Source organism: Schistocerca nitens, chromosome 5 (genome assembly GCF_023898315.1).
Source record: "Schistocerca nitens isolate TAMUIC-IGC-003100 chromosome 5, iqSchNite1.1, whole genome shotgun sequence".
Classification (NCBI taxonomy): domain Eukaryota; kingdom Metazoa; phylum Arthropoda; class Insecta; order Orthoptera; family Acrididae; genus Schistocerca; species Schistocerca nitens.
The window spans coordinates 556,471,629-556,495,126 of NC_064618.1; the positions used below are offsets into that span (position 1 = coordinate 556,471,629).

The 23,498-nt window shown below is 39.7% G+C and overlaps 1 protein-coding gene across 2 annotated transcripts in view; it reads left to right on the forward strand.

The window, feature by feature from the left end:
* LOC126260134 (roquin-1) overlaps window positions 1-23,498 on the forward strand; it is a 234,916-nt gene that overhangs the window by 9,460 nt on the left and 201,958 nt on the right. For both annotated transcript variants that reach the window (XM_049957380.1, XM_049957381.1), the window contains exon 2: window positions 10,628-10,790. In XM_049957380.1, coding sequence (XP_049813337.1) covers window positions 10,629-10,790 — 162 coding nt within the window. In that variant the 5' untranslated portion in view covers window position 10,628. The remainder of the gene's footprint in view (window positions 1-10,627; window positions 10,791-23,498) is intronic.

Sequence of the window (23,498 nt, forward strand, 5' to 3'; positions counted from 1 at the left end):
TTCATACCATAGTCCTTACATTTCTGATCTAGCTCTGAAATATTACTCTGCAAACTTTCAATCGAATTTGCCATCACAACTAAGTCATCCGCATATGCAAGACTGCTTATTTTGTGTTCACATATCTTAATCTCACCCAGCCAGTCTATTGTTTTCAACATATGATCCATAAATAATATGAACAACAGTGGAGACAGGTTGCAGCCTTGTCTTATCCCTGAAACTACTCTGAACCATGAACTCAGTTTACCGTCAACTCTAACTGCTGCCTGACTATCCATGTAAAGACCTTTAATTGCTTGCAAAAGTTTGCCTCCTATTCCATAATCTCGTAGAACAGACAATAACTTCCTCCGAGGAACCCGGTCATATGCCTTTTCTAGATCTATAAAGCATAGATACAATTCCCTGTTCCACTCATAACACTTCTCTATTATTTGTCTTAAGCTAAAGATCTGGTCCTGACAACCTCTAAGAGGCCTAAACCCACACTGATTTTCATCCAATTGCTCCTCAACCAATACTCGCACTTTCCTTTCAACAATACCTGAGAAGATCTTACCCACAACGCTGATTAAAGAGATACCTCTGTAGTTGTTACAACTTTTCTGTTTCCATGTTTAAAGATTGGTGTGATTACTGCTTTTGTCCAGTCTGATGGAACCTGTCCCGACTCCCAGGCCATTTCAATTATCCTGTGTAGCCATTTAAGACCTGACATTCCACTATATTTGATGAGTTCCGACTTAATTTCATCCACCCCAGCTGCTTTATTGCATTGCAATCTATTGACCATTTTCTCCACTTCCTCAAACGTGATCCTATTTCCATCATCATTCCTATCCCATTCTACCTCAAAATCTGAAACATTACTGATCGTATTTTCACCTACATTGAGCAACTCTTCAAAGTATTCCCTCCATCTGCCCAAGGCATCCACAGGATTCACCAGCAGTTTTCCTGACCTGTCCAAAGTACTTGTCATTTCCTTCTTACCTCCCTTTCGAAGACTGCTAATTACACTCCAGAATGGTTTTCCAGCAGCTTGACCCAATGTCTCCAACCTGTTTCCAAAGTCTTCCCAAGATTTCTTCTTGGATGCTGCAATTATCTGTTTGGCTTTGTTTCTTTCTTCAACATAACTTTCTCTGTCTACCTGAGTTCTAGTATGTAGCCATTTTTTATACGCCTTCTTTTTCCTTTTACAGGCTGCCTTGACTGTGTCATTCCACCAAGCTGTTTGCTTTCTCCTACTTTTACACACTACTGTTCCAAGACATTCTTTAGCCACTTCTAGTACTGTGTCCCTGTACCTTGTCCATTCCTTTTCCAATGACTGTAATTGACTACATTCAACTAACTGGTACCTTTCTGAGATCGCTGTTATGTACTTGTGCCTGATTTCCTTATCCTGAAGTTTCTCCACTCTTATCCTCCTACATATGGACCTGACCTCCTGCACTTTCGGCCTCACAATCCCCATTTCACTACAGATTAAATAATGATCAGTGTCATCAAAGAATCCCCTGAATACACGTGTGTCCCTCACAGCCTTCCTGAATTCCTGATCTGTTATTATATAGTCAATGACAGATCTGGTTCCCCTGCTTTCCCAAGTATACCGGTGAATGTTCTTATGTTTAAAAAAGGAGTTTGTGATTACTAAGCCCATACTGGCACAGAAATCCAAGAGTTGTTTCCTGTTCCTGTTGGCCTCCATATCCTCTCCAAATTTACCCATAACCTTTTCATACCCTTCTGTTCGATTTCCAATCCTGGCGTTAAAATCACCCATGAGCAGAACACTGTCCTTGTCCTTTACTCTAACAACTACATCACCGAGTGCCTCATAAGAACTATCCATCTTATCTTGATCTGTCCCTTCACAATGCGAATATACTGACACAATTCTAATTTTCTTGCTAGACACTGTCAAATCTATCCACATCAGTCGTTCGTTTACATACCTTATTGCAACTACGCTGGGTTCCATTTCTTTCCTGATGTAAAGCCCTACACCCCATTGTGCTATTCCTGCTTTGACTCCTGACAGGTAGACCTTGTATTCTCCCACTTCCTCTTCTTTCTCACCCCTTATCCGAATGTCACTAACAGCTAAAACGTCCAGTCCCATCTTACTTGCAGCCTCTGCCAGCTCTACCTTCTTCCCAGTGTAGCCCCCATTGATATTAATAGCTCCCCATCTCATTACCATTTGTTTGCCAAGTCGTATCTTAGGAGTCCCTGGTTTGTCAGTTAGAGGTGGGACTCCGTCACCTCCAAAGGTCCGAGGCATTTTGCTCTGATTGTTGCCAGCATCATATTTAAAGTACCAGGGAAGCAGGTTGCTAGCCTTACTTGCCCCGAGTCCCATTGGGTTTTACCCCTAACGGCTGAGGGACTAACCGGTGGATTAGGTAGTCTTTGCCGTATGAGCACAAAGGTGACCACGACTCAGAATATGTCCGAGATGCCCAGCCTTATTCCAAAGTAACTGGTATCCCGGCTGTCGGGACCACTTACTTGGCCACTCATACGTTGCCCGTGGTTCATGAACTAGGACATGACTACAGGAACCCACACCATGAGCCACATAAAGAAACTGAAGAAATATTAAACAGTGTCCTCAAAAGTATCATTGAATGGTTTTCTGCAAATGGTCTTATCCTTAATTTTTGAAGGACACAAAATATTCCTTTCTCCATGTCTTGGGGTACTACACCAATAATAAGTGTAGCACTTGATGAGGAAATAATAAATAGGCTGGACACTTCAAAATTCTTAGATGTCCATATTGATGAGGATTTAAACTGGAAAAATCATATTTTGTAACTACTAGAACAACTTAGTCCAGTCACATTTGCACTTAGAATCAATGGAAATCTGAGTAAGAGACGAATCAGTAAGTTGCTATATTTTCATTCTACAATGCCATTTGGAATATTGTTCTGGTGTACCTCATCTTTAAGAAAGAAAGTCTTCATTGCTGAGAAACCTGCTGTAAGAATATTATGTGCTGCTCACCCATTATCATCTTGTAGACACCTCTCTAAGGAATTGGCCATTCTTTCTACTGCTTCACAGTATATTTATTCCCACATGAAGTTTATTATAAATAATCACTACAGTTTGAAAGGAACAAGTACATAATTGTTCTACTAGAAGGAAATGGCATTAATTTTTCCACATTAAGATTGTTTTTAGCACGGAAAGGGATCCACAGTGCTGCAACTAAACTTTTTGATAGCGTACCCAGTGAAATAAAATGTCTGACAGATAGTAAAGTAAAATTTGAAAACAAACTAAAAAAGTTTCTCTTTGTCAGCTGCTTCTGTTCTGTAGGGGAGTTTCTACTACTGTAATGTGTAAAAGGTGGTGGGTAGGAATAACTAAATCTCAAATATATATATATATATATATATATATATATATATATATATATATATATATATATCTGTGTGTGTGTGTGTGTGTGTATGCCACAATGTAGGTAAGCTACTGGCTTGCAGTAAATTGTGGCACTACAAGACAAAATGTTTCAGATCATGTTAAAAAATGCTCACTAAAAGATCTCTTAACTTGAAAATGCCTTAATTTTTGCAAAGCATAACTGTAACAGGCATACAAATTTAATAGCTGTGTCTTGTAACATTATTACATGTTTTTGTCAAATTACCCCAAATTATGTATATGATGGTTTGGACATGTACAAAAAATAATTAGAAAAATGTTATCAATATGCAAAACAGAGAAGAAAGTTTTTTAATTGCATTTAAGTTGTGGCAGTTTATCCCTGTTCAGCAGTTTTTCATCAGATCAAGACTTAAGAAATAACAGTGTGCTTATTTCACTCTCAGTGCTTGGTACAGTTCCAGTGAGACCACACAATTGAATGACATATTTTATCATTTGAAATTATTAAGTTAAATAGACGCTACAAATATTTTCTTCAGTATCTTATTTAGAGCATACTGCATGCTGACAAAGTACCAGTCGAACTGTGATTTGATGATGAATTTCCATGACTGAGATTTTAATTCTCCCTTTGGTTCACTTCATACTAAATTGAGGTTTTCATATCTGCAGCTGCTGATAGTTCGAGACTTGGACCTCACATTGCTTACATTGGGCCACTTTGTAATGGTTCTTTTTCCCATATGGCATTTCTGCAACAACAGTACAGTAGTTTCTTCATTTATGCAAGATATTGATCTCAGTCCCATGTTGTTAAATGACATCTGCCCTTCAATCCACTTCTCCAGAAATGGTTACCAATTTGATTTTGAATGCCTAACTGTAGGAAAGGCAAATGTTAAGTTACATTTGTCCAGACCTCAGTAATGATTCTTTAAAACATGTGTTAACAAAACTGGGGAAAGTGTTTTTATATTTGAAGCTGTTAAAGGAATTCTGTCATTTGATGTTGATGTGAATTGTGGTACTACTGGCTGATTTAACATTTAACCACATATAAACCACCTGGAAAATTTTACTGAAACTGCTGACAACTTGCATCTGTGCCACTGTAAGTTGGTGTGAAGTTTTATAAGTAGGTTTTCAAAGATTTTGGCCTTTTCTTCTGTGCTACAGAAATATAGTGCCTGTATTTTTTGGTACCATGTCTGCATTAAATCTGATGCTGTTGGATGTCTTACATTATTTCTACTTTTTGCACTAGGATAGCGAGGTATGCGGTTTGCATTTGGTGATTTTGAGAGGACTAGAGCAAATCGCCTCTGTCCATAGACCAATTTTGAATTGTTTCTACTACAAAGTGGGACTATATTTTAAGTGCAAGTGTACATTATTTTGATGACAAGATTTGCAGGCCCTGAATATATTATTTTTAATGTTGATACTACCATTAATAGGTATTCTTAGTAAGATAATTTCTAGAAATAGTGGCTTGCTTCTAATTTTAAGATCATTATAGCCTATCTAATCATAATTAGGTAGACAGATTGACACAACTGTAGTGACTTACATTACCAAATGATTTTCACAGCAACTGATATGTTAAAGTAGTGAATCATGAGAGTTCGTTTTATGACAACAACAAAATGATCAGAATTAATTATCCCACTGTAGGGTGCAAAATATTGTCCTGTCACTGAGTAATACAAGCAATTCTACTTGTGAGCAGAAAGTTTTCTAATTTTTGAAAATAAAATAATTTGGTTCTAAAAAATCTTATCTTTGTTATAGACAAAATATAAATGAGTGTATTATATTTGGATTAGAAATGTGGCCTCCATTAATAGGTATGGTTGTGTAGTTTTATTAGACTCAGTGAATGGAGGGTCTGTTGTGTAAGTACTGTGCTGACACAAAGGCTAATGTCAACAGACAGTTAGTTATTCAGTTGAATATACTGTAGTGTGTGTTATGGAACTGCTATTCATTCATGACATTATTTTCATCTGAAATTGTTGACCGCATCTCTTTTAACAAACACGAGAAGTGTCAAATTTACTGTCTCCTCTTCTTGGCCATTTCTTTCTCATTAATAACTTTTCAGCTAGAAGTTCAGTGCCCTTGTGTTTCTAAGAGGTTGCGCAGTAGGAAAGAGGTTGCACAGTAGGAAAGACAATGAACAACTTTAAAATCAACTTTTGGCCATCCGTATGTGGATTTTCCATTGTTCCTGTCTGTTACAGAAGGTGAAAGCCAGGTTGGATTCTTTGAAAAGGACAGAGCCAGTTTCTTTCACCATCCCAGCCCGGTTAGAATTTATTTCCATCTCTAATGACCTATTCATTACACAGGATATTAAACTCAAATCTTCCTTCTCATCGTTTTTGAACATAAAAATCAAACATATTTAAGAACAGCATATCTCGTTTCGTAGCAGTCTGAGACTTTCACATACTGTTTATTTCAGTGTTCTGTAGAGTGTGTCGTACTTTCAGCATTGGACACTTACATACCATTCCATATATGTTGTCACATAGCAGTATGCTAAAAGATTATTTTTTATAAATGTTTCATCTTTCATTTAATAACACTTTTTTTCGTTTTTACTGATAGTTAGCCGCAGACCCTTAGGTTACTTGTTACATACCACTGCTATTCTTGACCATCCATTGGCATTTAATATTGTAATCTTGTTTTACATCCCTTTCAAAATTGCAATAAATCAACTAATGACAGACACAAGTAACATCTCTATCTTACAGTGTAACTTGATAAACAAATGTTGTTGGTTTTTTTCATTTACTCATTATTAAAGGCTCCTTCCCGTTGCATTCATGTATCAAGATGGGAAGAGTGATTGTTTAAACACTTTTGTGCTTATTGTAATGAGTCTAACTGACCTTGTCCTTGCGATCTCAATGGGATGACGCATAAGGGGTCATAATATATTTGTAATTTCATCACTTAAAGCTGGACCTTGAAACTTTGTAACTAGGCCTTCTGGAGATAGTTTGCATTTATCTTCAAGCATTTGTCACTTTAGCATCTCTCTGACAGTCTTCCACGGTTTAAAACCTATGACCATTGTGCTGCTGTTCTCTGTATATGTTTAGTATTCCCTGTCAATCCTACACTCATGCTCATAAATTAAGGACAATGCTGATACATGGTGAAACAATGATCTGGTGGGTGGTTCGCAGGTTTAAATCACCTCGGGGTATGACCATGCAATGCATTTGACCTGCAGTTGTCGCACGGTGGGGCTGGCAGCAATCCACATATGCAGAAGTATGTTGGTGCATGACAGAGTACGGTGCAGCGAGTAAATGTGCAGACGTTTTCAGATGTGCTAATGGTGACTGTGTGTTGAAAATGGCTCAGAGAACACATATTGATGATGTTATGAGGGGTAGAATACTAGGACGACTGAAGGCTGGTCAAACACAGTATGTCATGCCACAAAGTGTGATCTCAAGAGTATGGTAACGATTCCAGCAGACAGGAAACATGTCCAGGTGCTACAGTATGGGATGTCCACAGTGTACACCACCACAAGAAGGTCAATATCTCACCATCAGTGCCTACAGACGGCCACGGAGTACTGCAGGTAGCCTTGCTCAGGTCCTTACCACAGCCACTGGAACAGTTGTCTCCAGACACACAGTCTACAGACAACTGAACAGACATGGTTTATTTGCCCGGAGACCTGCAAGATGCATTCCACTGACCTCTGGTCAGGGGAGAGCCTGTAAAGCCTAATGTCAAGCACACAGTACATGTCATTGGAACAATGGTCCCAGGTTACGTTCATGGACGAGTCCAGGTATAGTCTGAATAGTGATTCTCGCTAGGTTTTCATCTGCCGTGAACCAGGAACCAGATACCAACCCCTTAATGTCCTGGAAAGGGACATGTATGGAGGTTGTGGTTTGATGGGGTGGGGTGGGATTATGATTGGTGCACGTACACCCCTGCATGTCTTTGACAGAGGAACTGTAACAGGTCAGGTGTATCGGGTATGTCCGCCTTTTCAGGGGTGCAGTGGGTCCCCACCTTCCTACTGATGGATGATAACGCATGGCCCCACCGAGCTGCCATCGTGGAGGAGGACCTTGAAACAGAAGATATCAGGTGAATGGAATGACCTGCCTCTTCTCCAGACCTAAACCCCATCGAGCACGTCTGGGATGCTCTCGGTCGACGTATCACTGCACGTCTTCAAACCCCTACGACACTTCAGGAGCTTAGACAGGCACTGGTGCAAGAATGGGAAGTTGTACCCCAGCAGCTGCTCGACCACCTGATCCAGATTACGCCAACCCGTTGTGCGGCCTGTGTACGTGTGCATGGTGATCATATCCCATATTGATGTCGGGATACATGCACAAGAAACAGTGGCGTTTTGTAGCACATGTGTTTCGGAACAGTTTTCTCAACTTCTTACCAATACCGTCAACTTACAGATCTGTGTCGTGTGTGTTCCCTATGTGCCTATGCTATTAGCGCCGGTTTTGTGTAGTGCCACGGTGTGTGGCACCACATTCTGCAATTATCCTTAATTTATGAGCATGAATATATTTGGTATGGGTTCCACACACTTGAGTGACTGTGTGTATGTGATTGTTCCATTTCATTTCTCTACATCCAGGTATGTGCGTAAGTTGACTGATTCCATTTGTTGTGTTGATACTGTAGTCAAAGGATACTGTGTTTTTTTTCCCCATTTTGTGAAATGCCAAATCTTACAGCTCTGAACATTTTAGGTATGTTTCAGTCTTTGCATCACATTGAACTTTTATCAAGATCTGGCTGAATATTGGTGCAGCTTTTATCAGACTGTACTTCATTATATGTAACTGTCATCTGGAAAGAGTCTTGGGTTTACTATTATTACTGTCTAAAAGTTCGTTTATATATGACATGAACAGCAAGGGTCCCATCACACTTCCCTGGTGCACACCCAAAGCTATGTTTACATCTCGTCTGTCCATGACCTCCATCCAAGACACTATGATGGATCCTACCTACCAAGTAAGCCCCAATCCAGTCACAAATTTCACTTGATATCCCTTATGTTCATACTTTCCATAAGCATAGACATAGAATTGAGTCAAATGCTTTTTGGAAGTCAAGAAATGCTGCATATATCTGAGCACCTTGATCCATGACTTTCAGGGTGTGAGAGTGCGAGTTGCATTTCACATGATCAGTGTTATCAGAATCTGTGCTGACTGGCGTAGAGGAGGTAATTCTGTTCAAGATACAGCATTGTGTTTGACCTTAGCATATGTTCTAAAATTCTACAGTAATGGATGCTGAGGATATTGGATGGTAGATTTGTGGATCATTTTTGCTGCTTCTCTTATAGAGGGTGGTGACATTTGCTTTCTTCTAACTGCTGTGCACAGTTTTTTGTTTGAGGGATAGACACTGTATTGTGGTTAAAATACGGGTTTATTCAGCCACAAATTAGGTACCCAGTCTGACAAGAATTCTGTTTGTTCTGGAGCATTGTTCAATTTTAGCAATTTCAGTTGTTTCTCAAGACCACTAACACTATTATTTATGTCACTCATCCTTGCAATGGTGCAAAAATTTTTCTTTGTAAAGAAAGAGTTGAAAATTGAGTTAAGCATTTTTGCTTTCACTTTCCTGTCCTTAATTACAGTTCCTGACTCATGTAGTTTTCTATTTATTTATTTTATTTATCATATGACTAGTAACATATCACATGCAAAAACATGTCTCATCCTTCAGTGTCTGGACACTAATTTTGGTAACACTAACATTTTGTACACATGACCAGAGTTTCTTTGAATCTTTTGATAATATCCTGCTAAGGTAGTCATTGAAGACTTCACACATTGTCTTCTTGACAATAAAATGCATTTCATTCAGCATATCTCTCTCTCTCTCTCTCTCTCTCTCTCTCTGTCTCTGTCTCTCTCTCTGGTTGTGTGTGTGTGTGTGGGGGGGGGGGGGGGATTTCTCTCTTCCACTATCTACGTATATACACACAGTGAACTATTATTTTAAACTTGAGTCACACTTCCTCTACACACTTGTGTCCAGGACTAAATGTTTAAAGTTCCTCATCAGTCTATTGCACTACTGCTTCTGTATCTACTTTGCTGAACACGTAAAATCTTTCTAATTGATTTAGCTGCCTTCTGTACTTAAGCACTCATTGTTGCTACAACTGCCTCATGTTAACTGATACAAGTATCGATGTGTACGTCCTCAAAGAGGTCAGGTCCATTTGTTGCCATTAGCTCCAGTATATTTCCACGATGAGTGGACTTCCAAACTATCAGTTCTGAGTAGTTTTCAGAGAAGGTGTTTAGTAATATTTCACTCTACATCTTTTCATGACTGCCACTTACAAAACTGTTAATTTTCTGTTGAATGTTAGATGATTGAAGTCTCCACCAATGTTAACAGTATGATTGTGGGATTTATGTATTAGCAAACTGAGGGCTCCCCCAACTTTTTTGGCGATGAGTGTGATGGTTGAAGTTTCTTGTCTGCTGCAACAAATACACCATCTCCATTTTCTATTAGCCACTCCTTTTGGCATACACTTAAAATTTCCGTAAAACTCTCACAGCTATCAATGTAAGAGATTAACACAACTACTTGCCAATTTGTTATAAAGAGAAATGTGAAAGAAGATTTGAATAATATATCTGCTGAGAATTTAATTGGTAGTGTCAAATTATTATTGTGTTCCTCTGCAATGTTTCACAGCAACTTGATGTTGACGAACATCTTTAGAAAATTCAGCTATTCATTCAACAATGGAAAATTTAGTAGGAGATAACAATAACGATATATATTAGGAAAGAGCAGTACTTACCACAAAGAGGAAGCATTGAGCAGCAGACATGCACATTTAAAAGTAGGCAAGGGTATTATTTAGTCATTTGGGCAGAGCTCTTCGTCAGATGAAGAAAAATACAAAGGTGTGTGTGAGTGTTTCTTCATTTGATTAGGAATTGTGCTCAACAAATGAAGAATACTAAACAGTATATTTTTAAATTTGCCTCTCTGATGCTGAACATCTCATTTGTGGATGAGCAGTAGTCTATCCTAATTCAGCTGCTCATTAGTCAGATTTGTGGAGACTTTGACAGTTTAATTTGAATTGTCCTTTGTGTATGATTTATTCATCTTTGATATGCTTCTAATAATGTTTTTGCTCTTCATTTTACAGAATGCCAATCCAGGCTCCCCAGTGGACTGAGTTTTTGTCATGTCCTGTATGCTGCAATGAATTTGATGCTACTCTTCGTAGTCCAATCAGCTTGGGATGTGGACATACTGTGTGCAAGACCTGTCTCTCCAATTTACACAGGAAGCAGTGTCCCTTTGATCAGGTATAGTATTTCTGGCTTTCCATTGATATTAAAAAAGTTGTATTTTACTACAAAACTCCTAAATTGATAACATTACATTCCGTGGTAGAGACTGTGTGTGCTATATAAGATCTTCCATGAAACACAGTTGTGTTAGTACTGGTGCATGCAGTGGAACCATAATATGGAATGACTAGCATATTCTTCCTATCAGTGTAGTGGATGGCGTGGTTTTGCCTGGAGTGTTGGCTCAGTGTAAGAGTGCAGCAGTTGATTTGAATCTCTGAGAGTTTCAATTAGACACCTTTTGCAGTGGGCTGAACATTTAGCACATGTGTATTTAATTGGCTTCCAGTCCAGAAACCACAAAGGCATAGGAAAAATAATGGGCATATTCACAACTTGGCTGGCGTGCCCAGTGGTGGTGACACATTTTCAGCTGCATTCTGTTCAGACCTGTCCTGCAGCAAGGGGTCCATAGGTATTAGTTCATTCTGTATTTACTTCGTTGTGTTACCATGTATTGTTGAATGGTATAGCAGGTAAACACTAATTGTGGTGGTTATGGGTTTCCCTTCATACAGTATGTGATCTCAGTTGTTAACAGTTTGAAAACCAGGCAATCCATGTGCCATATTTCAGCAGGATAATGCTTAGTTACATCTAGTGGAGAATATGAAAGATTTTTTTAAAGTTGTTTAGTCATCACCACCTCCCCATTCTTCCCATTTGCAGTACATGTAACCCATTGAATGTATTCTGGGTAATGATGATTGACAAGTGCTTAGTTGTGGTCCTCAGTCAACCTCTGTTCATTCTTTGTAGACCTGTGTACAAACTGCTGTGCTAGAGATTTCACAAGAAAATATTTTAACCCTCTTTGATTTCATGTCCTCACATTTACTGGTTCTTACTGCACCATGTGAGTTTTTCATATCTTATTGACTGAATCACCTGAGTTAGAATGTGTACAGTTTGCTAATAATAAGTTACCATACATCTGTAGAGTATCAAAATAAGGAAAGTTGGGTGAAACATCCATTGATGCTGCAATTAAAGAATAGCTACTTTTGCAGTTTTAGAATTGATAGTGCATTGCCTTAAGCTAGAGAACAAATAGTGTAGATAGAAAATAAAGATGGGACAATCTTGAGCCAGAGCAGAAGAGAAACAGCAGAATTTGTCGCAGGAGAAATAATAGTGGATTATATCAGACTAGTACTGTAACAGAAGGCAGGCAGTGAGCTACATAATAGTGAGGGAACGGAAGTTAAATTAAAATCACATCAATGGTAAGAACTTAAGGCAGAGCTCCAGTTAATTTATTTAAAGTCATGGCAGTGGTTAGGACATTAAAAACATAGCTCCAGTTCAGTTCAGGGATAGCAAGTAATTGACCGCGACCTGTTCAGGGGACAATCATATGAAGTTATTTGGGGAAACCTAGGAAACCTTATACAATTACAGCCAGAAAGATGACTGAATCTGATCTCTCCTGACTGTGAGCCTAGTAGTTACACTGCACCATCATTTGCCAAGCTTAGCGAGTCGTAAATAAGGAAGAAAATTCTAGAGAAGTACACCAAATGTCAGAAAAGGAATGGAAGTAGTGTAAGGCATAAAAACAGTGATGGGAGATACAATCAGAGGGATAGGAATGAGAAACTGGAATATACAGTGAAATGAAATGAACAAGAATAACAAAAGGTAAAAAAGGAGAAGGTATGCAACTAGGGACCTAAATTTCTTAAAGTAAAAAACACTCTCAGCAGCAAAGTTTACTTTGAAGAATTGTGAGTGCTGGTAAATACACTGACAGTGAACAAATCGGAACACCAAAAAATAATTTATGTCGAGTAATGAAACTTTGGGAATACATTATTAATGTAAGCATTAGATAAGTCATTGCAAATGTGAAATGCTGGTACATTAATAAACAGTGTAACTGTCAGAATGGTAAATGCAAACGTGCATGCATTGTTGGTCTGGTGCCAAATGTCAGTTTGTGGGATGGAGTTACATGCCTGTTGCACTTGATTGGTCAATTCAATGGCAGTTGATGCTGGTTGTGGGTGACATAGGGTTTGTCGTCCAGTGGTATGCCATATGTGCTCGACTAGAGATGGATCTGGTGATTGAGCAGGCCAAGGCATCATGTCACCACTCAGTAGTTTCCATTGAGTTACAACACGGGTATGTGCACAAGAGTTACCTTGTTGGAAAACAAGAATGCTGTTTACGAATGACAGCTCAGTCGATCAAATCACCAGACTGACATACAATTTTGCAGTCAGGGTGCTCAGTATAACCACGAGAGTTCTCCTGCTGTCATGTGAACCCGCACCCCAGACCGTAATTTACTTTGAAGAATTGTGAGTGCTGGTAAATACACTGACAGTGAACAAATCGGAACACCAAAAAATAATTTATGTCGAGTAATGAAACTTTGGGAATACATTATTAATGTAAGCATTAGATAAGTCATTGCAAATGTGAAATGCTGGTACATTAATAAACAGTGTAACTGTCAGAATGGTAAATGCAAACGTGCATGCATTGTTGGTCTGGTGCCAAATGTCAGTTTGTGGGATGGAGTTACATGCCTGTTGCACTTGATTGGTCAATTCAATGGCAGTTGATGCTGGTTGTGGGTGACATAGGGTTTGTCGTCCAGTGGTATGCCATATGTGCTCGACTAGAGATGGATCTGGTGATTGAGCAGGCCAAGGCATCATGTCACCACTCAGTAGTTTCCATTGAGTTACAACACGGGTATGTGCACAAGAGTTACCTTGTTGGAAAACAAGAATGCTGTTTACGAATGACAGCTTAGTCGATCAAATCACCAGACTGACATACAATTTTGCAGTCAGGGTGCTCAGTATAACCACGAGAGTTCTCCTGCTGTCGTGTGAACCCGCACCCCAGACCGTAATTCTAGGTATAGGTCCACTGTGTGTAGCAAACTGAAAGGTTGGGTGCAGGTCGTCACCTGACCTCCTCCTAACCAAGACATGGCCATCACTGGCACCAAGGCAAAACCTGCTTTCATCAGAAAACACAACAGACCTCCACCTTGCCACACAGCGATCTCTTGCTTGACACCCCTGAAGTCGCAAATGATGGTGGTTTGGGGTCAGTGGAATGCACGCTACAGGGCGTCTGGTTGGAACTGTCCTTGAAATAACTGATTTGTAACAGTTCATTGTATCAGTGTGGTGGCAACTGCTGTGCAAATATCTGCTGCAGATGCAGTATGATGCGTCAGAGCCATTCGCCAAACACGATGGTCTTCCCTCTTGGTAGCGGCATGTGGCCATCTGGAGCCTGGTCTTCTTGAGACTGTACATTCTCGTGACCACCACTGCCAGCAATCAAGTTATGGTAGCTCCATTCCTGCCAAGTTTTTGCACAATGTCACAGAAGGAACATCCAGCTTCTCATAGTTCTATTAGGCAACCACATTTAAATGCAGTAAGGTGTTGATAATGGCATCTCTGTAGCTTTAAATACATTCTTGATTAACATTAGTTCACCACATCCAATCTCAAAGCTAAGTAATGCTCATGACCGTTACAGCAAGTATTTGAAGCAAATCTGATTTGTATCCAACTTAAATTGGAAGGAACACGCAGAAAATGTTGTGGGGAAAGCTAACCAAAGACTGCGTTTTATTGACAGGGCTCTTAGAAAATGGAACAGATCTACTAAGGAAACTGCCTACACTATGCTTGTCCATCCCCTTTTAGAATATTGCTGTGTGGGATCATTACCAGATCGGATTGACGGAGTACATCGAAAAAGTTCAAAGAAGGGCAACAAGTTTTGTATTATCGTGAAATATGGGAGAGAGTGTCACTGAAATGATACAGGATTTGGGCTGGACATCATTAAAACAAAGGCGTTTTCTGTTGCGATGGAATCTTTTCATGAAATTCCAATCACCAACTTTCTTCTCCAAATGTGTAAATATTTTGTTGACACTGACCTACATAGGGAGAAACGATCACCACGATAAAATAAGGGAAATAAGAGCTGGTACGGAAAGCTATAGGTGTTCGTTCTTTCTGCACACTATACAAGATTGGAATAATAGAGAATTGTTAAGGTGGTTTGATGAACCCCTGCCAGGCACTTTAATGTGATTTGCAGAGTATTCATGTAGATGTATCCACTACTAGTGCCACTCTTATATGTCTAACATGAAATTTGAATAGACGTCATCTTTAAGATGTAGAAACACACTCACCAACTTTCGTCTGTGTTGCACAATTCATCCTTGGTGTTGCCTTTTTTGTCAGTGTATAAAGCATTTTGAATATCATAGCTTTTATCCAAATTTTGTATTTATTATTGAACACTGGAAAATTCAGGATGTATATTAGTGACAGTATTATGAAAAGGATGGACTGCTACTCACCATATAGTGGGGATTCTGAGTTACAGATAGGCACAACAGAAAGAATGCTAAACAAGTAGCTTTCAGCCAAAAGGTCTTCTTTTAATGTAGACAAGACACACACATTCACACTACAACTCACACCCACATGACAACTGTCTGTGGCTGCTGAGGCCAGACTATTTATATTTATTATTTATATTTATATGTATTATTGTATTGTTTAAATTTATCATTTTATATATATACTGAAATAATTGACACATGGTTAATAGATATAAAATTGGTAACTAATTAAGAATGTTTAACATTTTAATTTGTTAATAAATATAGAAGTCAAACCTAAGATCATTTTTAGCAAGAATCGAACCAGTGACCCTGTATTTATAAGACTAGAATGATTTGCACTACAGGCGGCTATGTTGAAAAAGGCTAAAAGTTATTTACTTAACAGTGCTAAGAAATTTTCAAAGTTGATTTTTCGAGTATTTTTGAGAAGTGCATTGTATTGGTTTAGGGTAACTATGAAGAAAATCAAAGTGTGCCAGTCCGCCCATGTCAGGGCAGGTGATATCTATGCACATAAAGAAATAATATATGTTGTTTGACAACCCAGCAGTGTAGCGACATTGTGAATGAGATCACAATGAAATGAACTATGTTTTGTTCTCTCAAAAAGTTACCTACATCCATACTCTGTAGGCCGTCATATGGTTTGTAACAGAGGGCATTTCCATGTAGAGTTCCAGTTGGTAGAATTTGTTCCTCATTAGTGCTGGTTTTCTCTCTTCTTGGATTGAGAGATCGTTCCATCCTCTTACTGTAGTAATAATTTTACTTGTAAACCAACAGTAAGTAATGAAACTCAACTTGTAAATAAACCAACTTGCTTATTTCATTTTTCAGTTTTTAATGGTGGTTCTTTTTTGTCATCTGCTCGCTAATATGTCCAGAAAATTAAATTGCACATTGCTCTCTTTCTCCACTGTAAATTGAATTTTTGGATGGATTCATATTATTGAGATTACCAAGAATACATCCAACTGCTCTTCACCACATGTATGTACTGTGAAGTTATCATCCAAGTAGCGATAAAACTTGAGTGGTCCTGTACTGTTTGTTTGAATTCCCCCTGTTTAGAAATCACTGTAAACAAATTGGCAACAGTTGGACTAAGAGGGATGTCCATGGCCTCCCCATCAATTTGCTTGTAAGATTCATTGTTGTCCTAAAAATAGGTTGTAATGAGACAATGTCTAAATAAAGCTACTATATCAATCAGAAAATATATTCTATATATCTAAAAACAAAGATGATGTGACTTACCATACGAATGCGCTGGCAGGTCAATAGACACACAAACAAACACAATCATACACACAAAATTCTAGCTTTCGCAACCAACGGTTGCTTCATCAGGAAAGAGGGAAGGAGAGGGAAAGACGAAAGGATGTGGGTTTTAAGTGAGAGGGTAAGGAGTCATTCCAATCCCGGGAGCGGAAAGACTTACCTTAGGGGGAAAAAAGGACAGGTATACACTCGCACATACACCCATATCCAACCACACATCAAATATATTCTGTTTGTGAAATGGCTTCATTCACAGGAATCATTGTAAATAAAAAAAATATATATATAAACTGAAAAGTATATCAACCTGGGCCCATGTTCATGTTTTTTAGTGACTCCACAAATATTGCTGAGTTTTTAGTGTAACAGTCAGTTCTACCAATGTAGAGTGGCAGCATTGAGGCGAAATATCTGGTCACCTTGTGGGTAGGAGGTCTCAAAGGAATCTCTAGCTTGTGCACTTTTTGTAAGCCATACCATCTGTGTGGGTAAGCTTTTGTCTTGCAGAGTTGTTTCTTATTATTCAAAGAAAGTACTCACTTCTAGTAGTTGATTGGTAATTCTTAAAACTTCTGTTGGAAACAACGTTTTTTTTAATCAGTAGTCAGATGCAAGAGATCCTTAGATAATCTCCATTCTTCATCTCAACTGTGACATTACATTACCTCTGTCATTGGTAAGGACATTCTACATCTACATACATACAGACTCTGCAAGCCAGCTTATGGTGTGTGGCGGAGTAATATTAACTTCCTTTCCTGTTCCACCTTAAAATGTAATGAGAGAAAAACCACTGCCTGTATGCCTCCATACGAGTGCTAATTCCTCCTCCTCTTCTTCTTCTTCTTCTTCTTCTTCTTCTTCTTTTTTTTTTTCATGTAATGTAAGTTGGTGGTTCTTTTAAATTTTCTCAGTAGTTTTCCATGAAAAGACTGCCATCTTCTCTCCAGTCATTCTCATGCGAGCTCAGGAAGCATCTATGTATTGCTCACGTGTTGATTGAACCTAGTTGTAACGAATGTAGCAGCCTCCCTCTGTATTGCAGCAGTGCCTCTAATTCAACATGGTGTGAATCTCAAACACTTGAGCAGTACTCAAGAATGGGTCACACTAGTGTTCTATACACCATCTTCTTTACAAATGAACCACACTTTCCTAAAATTCTCTCAGCAAACCAAAGTCTACCATTTGCCTTCCCTACTATTATCCTTAGGTGCTTGTTACGTTTCATATAACTTCACATTGTTATGCCTAGAAAGGTAATCAATGTGACTTTGTCAAGCAGTTTGCTACTATTGCTTATTCCAACATGATAGGATTGTTCTCCCCGTTCATCTGCATTTACTTATTACACCAACTAGAAATTTTGTCTGAGTCATATTGTGTTCTTCTACAGTCACTCCAACAATGACACATTCCTATTGCTGCTCGTCTTGTTTGTCAGATCATTTACGCATATCAAGAATAAGAGCGGTCTCATCCCACTTCCATTGGCCACTCCTGATGATACTGTTGTCTCTGATGAACACTCACTATTGAGGACAGTGTACTGGGTTATTTGGCGTAAAAAGTCTTTGAGCCACTCACATACCTGGAAACCTATTCCATATGCTCGTACCTTTGTTAACAGTCTGCAGTGGAACACTGTGTCAGATGCTTTACAGAAATCTAGGAATATAGAATCTGCTGTTCCCATTCATCCATAGTTCACAAGATATGTGAGAAAAGGGCAATCTGAGTTTTACTTTTGAAATATTTTCCTAAATCCATCTCAAGGAAATTTATTATTTTGAAATGAGAGTATGTTCAAGAATTCTGCAGCAAACCCATTTTAAAGACGTGGGTCTGTGAACTTGCAGGTCCATTCCGTTCTTTTAACTTATTATGTGCAGGAGTTACCTGAGCTTTTTTTCCAGTCTAGGGACTTTGCTTTGGGCGAGAGATTTGTGATAATGACAAGCTAATGAAGGGGCCAATGCAGTAGAGGACACAGAATTGGGGCTGTAGCTGGTGACTTGCTTGCTTTTAACTATTTCAGTTGCTTCTCTACACCAGGGATGCCTGTTATTATGCCCTTCATATGGAGTCTGTGCGATGGTCAAACGACAATGTGTTTGTACAGTCCTCGTGTATGAATGATTTCTTAAACGATTGGCGCACCATATTGGATAGAAGCCTTTGACCTACTTAGCGATTTTATATAGGGTCAGAATTTTCTTGGTTTCTCAGCTGGATCCGTTGCTAAGATATGATGATGGTAGTTGTATGAACCATGCATCAGTCTTTTTACAGATGCATGGTTCTGTGCTAACTTTGCCTGTCGTCATTTGTGCATTTTCATTTGACCCAAGAGTGCAACAGTCTTCGCTTCTTCAGCATTTTCCAAATTTTGTTATTAAACCACAGTGGGTCTTTTCTGTCCTTAATAAATCAGATGCGAATAATTATAGGCCTATTTCACTTACGTCAATCTGTTGTAGAATAATGGAACATGTTTTGTGTTCTCGTATTATGACGTTCTTAGATAATACAAATCTCCTTCATCATAACCAACATGGATTCCGCAAACAGAGATCATGTGAAACCCAGCTCGCCCTATTTGCCCAAGAAATTCACAGTGCCGTAGACACTGGCGAGCAGATTGATGCCGTATTCCTGGACTTCAGGAAGGCATTTGATACGGTTCCGCACTTACGTTTAGTGAAAAAAATACGTGCTTACGGAATATCGGACCAGGTTTGTGATTGGATTCAGGATTTCCTAGAAGAAAGAACACAACATGTCATTCTTAACGGTTCAAAATCTGCAGATGTAGAGGTAATTTTGGGAGTACCGCAAGGAAGCGTGATAGGACCTTTATTGTTTACAATATACATAAATGACTTAGTTGACAACATCGGTAGCTCCGTGAGGCTATTTGCAGATGACACGGTTGTCTACAAGAAAGTAGCAACATCAGAAGACTCGTACGTACTCCAGGAAGACCTGCAGAGGATTAATGAATGGTGCGACAGCTGGCAGCTTTCCCTAAACGTAGATAAATGTAATATAATGCGCATACATAGGGGCAGAAATCCATTCCAGTACGATTATGCCATAGGTGGTAAATCATTGGAAGCGGTAACGACCGTAAAATACTTAGGAGTTACTATCCGGAGCGATCTGAAGTGGAATGATCACATAAAACAAATAGTGGGAAAAGCAGGCGCCAGGTTGAGATTCATAGGAAGAATTCTAAGAAAATGTGACTCATCGACGAAAGAAGTAGCTTACAAAACGCTTGTTCGTCCGATTCTTGAGTATTGCTCATCAGTATGGGACCCTTACCAGGTTGGATTAATAGAAGAGATAGACATGATCCAGCAAAAAGCAGCGCGATTCGTCATGGGGACATTTAGTCAGCGCGAGAGCGTTACGGAGATGCTGAACAAGCTCCAGTGGCGGACACTTCAAGAAAGGCGTTACGCAATACGGAGAGGTTTATTATCGAAATTACGAGAGAGCACATTCCGGGAAGAGATGGGCAACATATTACTACCGCCCACATATATCTCGCGTAATGATCACAACGAAAAGATCCGAGAAATTAGAGCAAATACGGAGACTTACAAGCAGTCGTTCTTCCCACGCACAATTCGTGAATGGAACAGGGAAGGGGGGATCAGATAGTGGTACAATAAGTACCCTCCGCCACACACCGTAAGGTGGCTCGCGGAGTATAGATGTAGATGTTAATCCACTTATTCGGCACATACTTCTCTAGAGTGTGATTCACAATCCATCTAAACTTTGCCCATAATTCCTCTGGAATTTAAAAGATCTCTGTTCATTGTCTAAGTGGGATGCTAGTACCTGTTTGTCTGGTCTTTCTAGCAAAAGTACTCTCTTAGCTTTCTTGATTGATTTATTAACTTTATTAACCATCACCGCAGTGATATCGTGGTCCATCACCGCAGTGATATCATGGTCACTAATCCGTGTCCCTATACTGACGCCGCTGATAAGGTAAGGCTTGTTTGAAGCTTTAAGGTCTAAAATATTTCCACTTCATGTGGGCTGCTGAACTAGCTGCTGAAGCCTGTTTCTGGAAAACGTGTTCAAAACTAGTTCACATGACACTATCTGTCAGTACCACCCGTACTGAATCCCTAGACGTCCCAGTATATACAGTCACTTTAACAAATGTTGTATGATGGGGGTATTTCTGTGCTACCATGCATAGACTTTCTTTGGATGTCTCTAAAACTGTCACGGTGGAACTAGGTAGATGGTAAAAACGTCTGATAACTGTGTTCACCTAGACCTGTTACAAGCTACCAGATAACATCTCTGTCAGACTCACTGTAGACACAATCCTTGTGTCGACTGCCTTGCTCAGTATTTATGCTTTCTACTTCAGGCTTCATCCAGCTCTCAATTTTAAGAATAATTTGAGCACAACTTTGCTTGAGGGCAGTAAGTTGAGGAACTTTGTTATAAATACTTCAGCAATTTACTTTTCAAATGTTGACAGACGAACTTTACTTTGTATGCAGTCTGATTTCACTGTTTGCATATGGCAGGAACATCTTAAATAGTATGTACCACATTTCCCATTAAAGATCATCTTCCCATCAATGGCCGTCATATCAGATGGCCTGTGCTTGGCTGGGTGGTGACGATGGGGAGAGCCCTTGATTAGCATAGGTTGCATCAGGGCAGATGTTTCACACATTAAACATACTAAATTATACCAAAACAGTGGCAGTTCTCATCTGGCTGTCTCATCAGACAGGTATGCAAATTTCAATGCAGATAGTTACAAACCTTCTGCTTTCCCTACCCTGGCTACCCCACATGAAGAGGGACAATGCAGACATCTTTGAGTGGAACTTAAGTTATCCAATGCGTAGTACATAGTCGAACTGTTGGGGATTCATTTTACTGTGACAGAGCCATTATATTTATGGAATCATTGAGAAAAATTTGTAGCAGATTGCTGTTGATTAAAGCCTCCTTTGTTCCACAATCTTCAGCTCTTCAGACATGGAAAAAACTGGGTGACAGACTAGTGATCATTGCCCCACTCATAACTTTGAATATAGTCCAAGGAATCATTTTCCATAGAGATATTACACTCTAAACAGATGACAAGCTGTATGCTAATCTCGAGTGAAATGAAGAACTTTTGTCGTGTGCATTTAAAAAGGTCCCAAGGTGCCTTTATGTTAGCCTTTAAAGGGAATGTACTCCTGGAAAAAATAGTCACGGTGTACAGGTGTGGCATGAAGCCTTAAGTCCCACCACCTGTCTGGTGCTTTGAATGGTTATGCTTTGGTGATGCGTCATCCTGCTGCACAGTGGACCCAAATGGTAGAACTGAAAACGATCATCCCATGAAGATAGTCCTTGTGAACAACCATCTTTGTGTGCCAGTTGTGCAGAACACCTTCCCCCACACAAGTTCACTGGTTTGCCCAGTCTTCAAGAAAGAAAAGGAAATTGAGTATTATAAATATATTTCTTGCCTGACATATACTAAGGGAAAATCCTGTTGATATGATGACCAATTTGGCGAAAGTCACAGCCTTCACTCTCCTATTTAAATTTTTTCCCAACTAGTTCTTCCACTGTCCTCCTGTGTTGTGGTTCCTACGACACCGTTTTTGGCAACCACTTCTCGCACCTGGTCGGAGGAGCAGCTTCTTCCTCCGTCATCCACTAGTGACGGGTGCTTCTTGGGAAACCTCTTCCTGGAAATGTGGATCAAAGACCCAACACCAGTCAACGACTGAAGGAGCCACAGCCTGTAGCTGTAAGGGTTGACCACTAATCTGTCCTCAAGCTCACTGCAGATGAGACCTCGCAAGAATCGTGGGCAATTGAGGAGGAGGAGGAGGAGGAGGAGGAGAATTCGGACAAGGCTGCTGTGGTGACACCGTAGGTGCCAGATCCCTGCACAGCATTGGATTGTGAACCAATGCTCATAATGTGGTTCCATCCCCATTGGTTACAGACAGTGATCCTGGAGTGTGTCCGCTGCTCCTGATGTAGTGGCTAGTGTTGCTGCCTCTGGTTTCATGGGGTCCCGTGTTCGATTCCCAGCCGAGTTGCGGATTTTCTCTGCCCCGGTACTGGGTGTTTGTGTTGTCCTCTTCATTGCATCATCATCATCCGTGACATTGGCTAAATTGGGCTGTGAAAAAAATTGGGACTTTATACAGGTGCTGATAACCGCGCAATAGAGCGTCCTGCAAGCCAGACATCATCATGCTGGAGTGTGACAGATCCTCCTGACTCCTTCAAGCCTAACCTGGACACCTCTGACGTGGTCATTCATTGGAACTCTAACTGTTCTTACTGTCGCGTGCCATAGCTGCAGCACTATAATTCCTCCTCTTCTGCAATTTGCATTGCTCTACAAGAAATACATTTAACTGATGGCCATTCCCCAATGCTACATGGTTATTGTACATTATGCTGTACCCGTACTCGTTCTGAGAGGGCATCTGGAGCGGGTTGTACCCCAGTTCACAGAGATGTCATCAATGACTGGATTTTCCTTTGTAACATGTTTGAAGCATTATTGGTGTAGATGAAGTGACTTCAGCAGCCACCATTTGCTACATTTACTTACCTCAAGGCAGGCCTTATAAATGAGGGTTGGAACTTTAATAGTGGCAACTATTTATTTACAGCTTGTACAAAATAGAAACATGTTTCAAAGTACTCACCAGCATTGTGTACAACCCATTGCCAGCAATGTGGAAGCCATAGGATACTCTTAGCAGTGCCAGTTGTGTTGACAATTTGAGCGACACGGTCTCAATGAATTTGTAGCAGTTTTGAAGCGAATGCCATGAAGTGTTTCCTTAAGTTTAGAAATCCTGCAGAGTGATGGTCAGGTCCTGCAGGAAGTGTCATCACTTCTGTCTCTAAGTTGGTCGTAGGTTGTATTCCAAAAATGAACAGCATAGAGACAGAAGATATGACACTTTCTG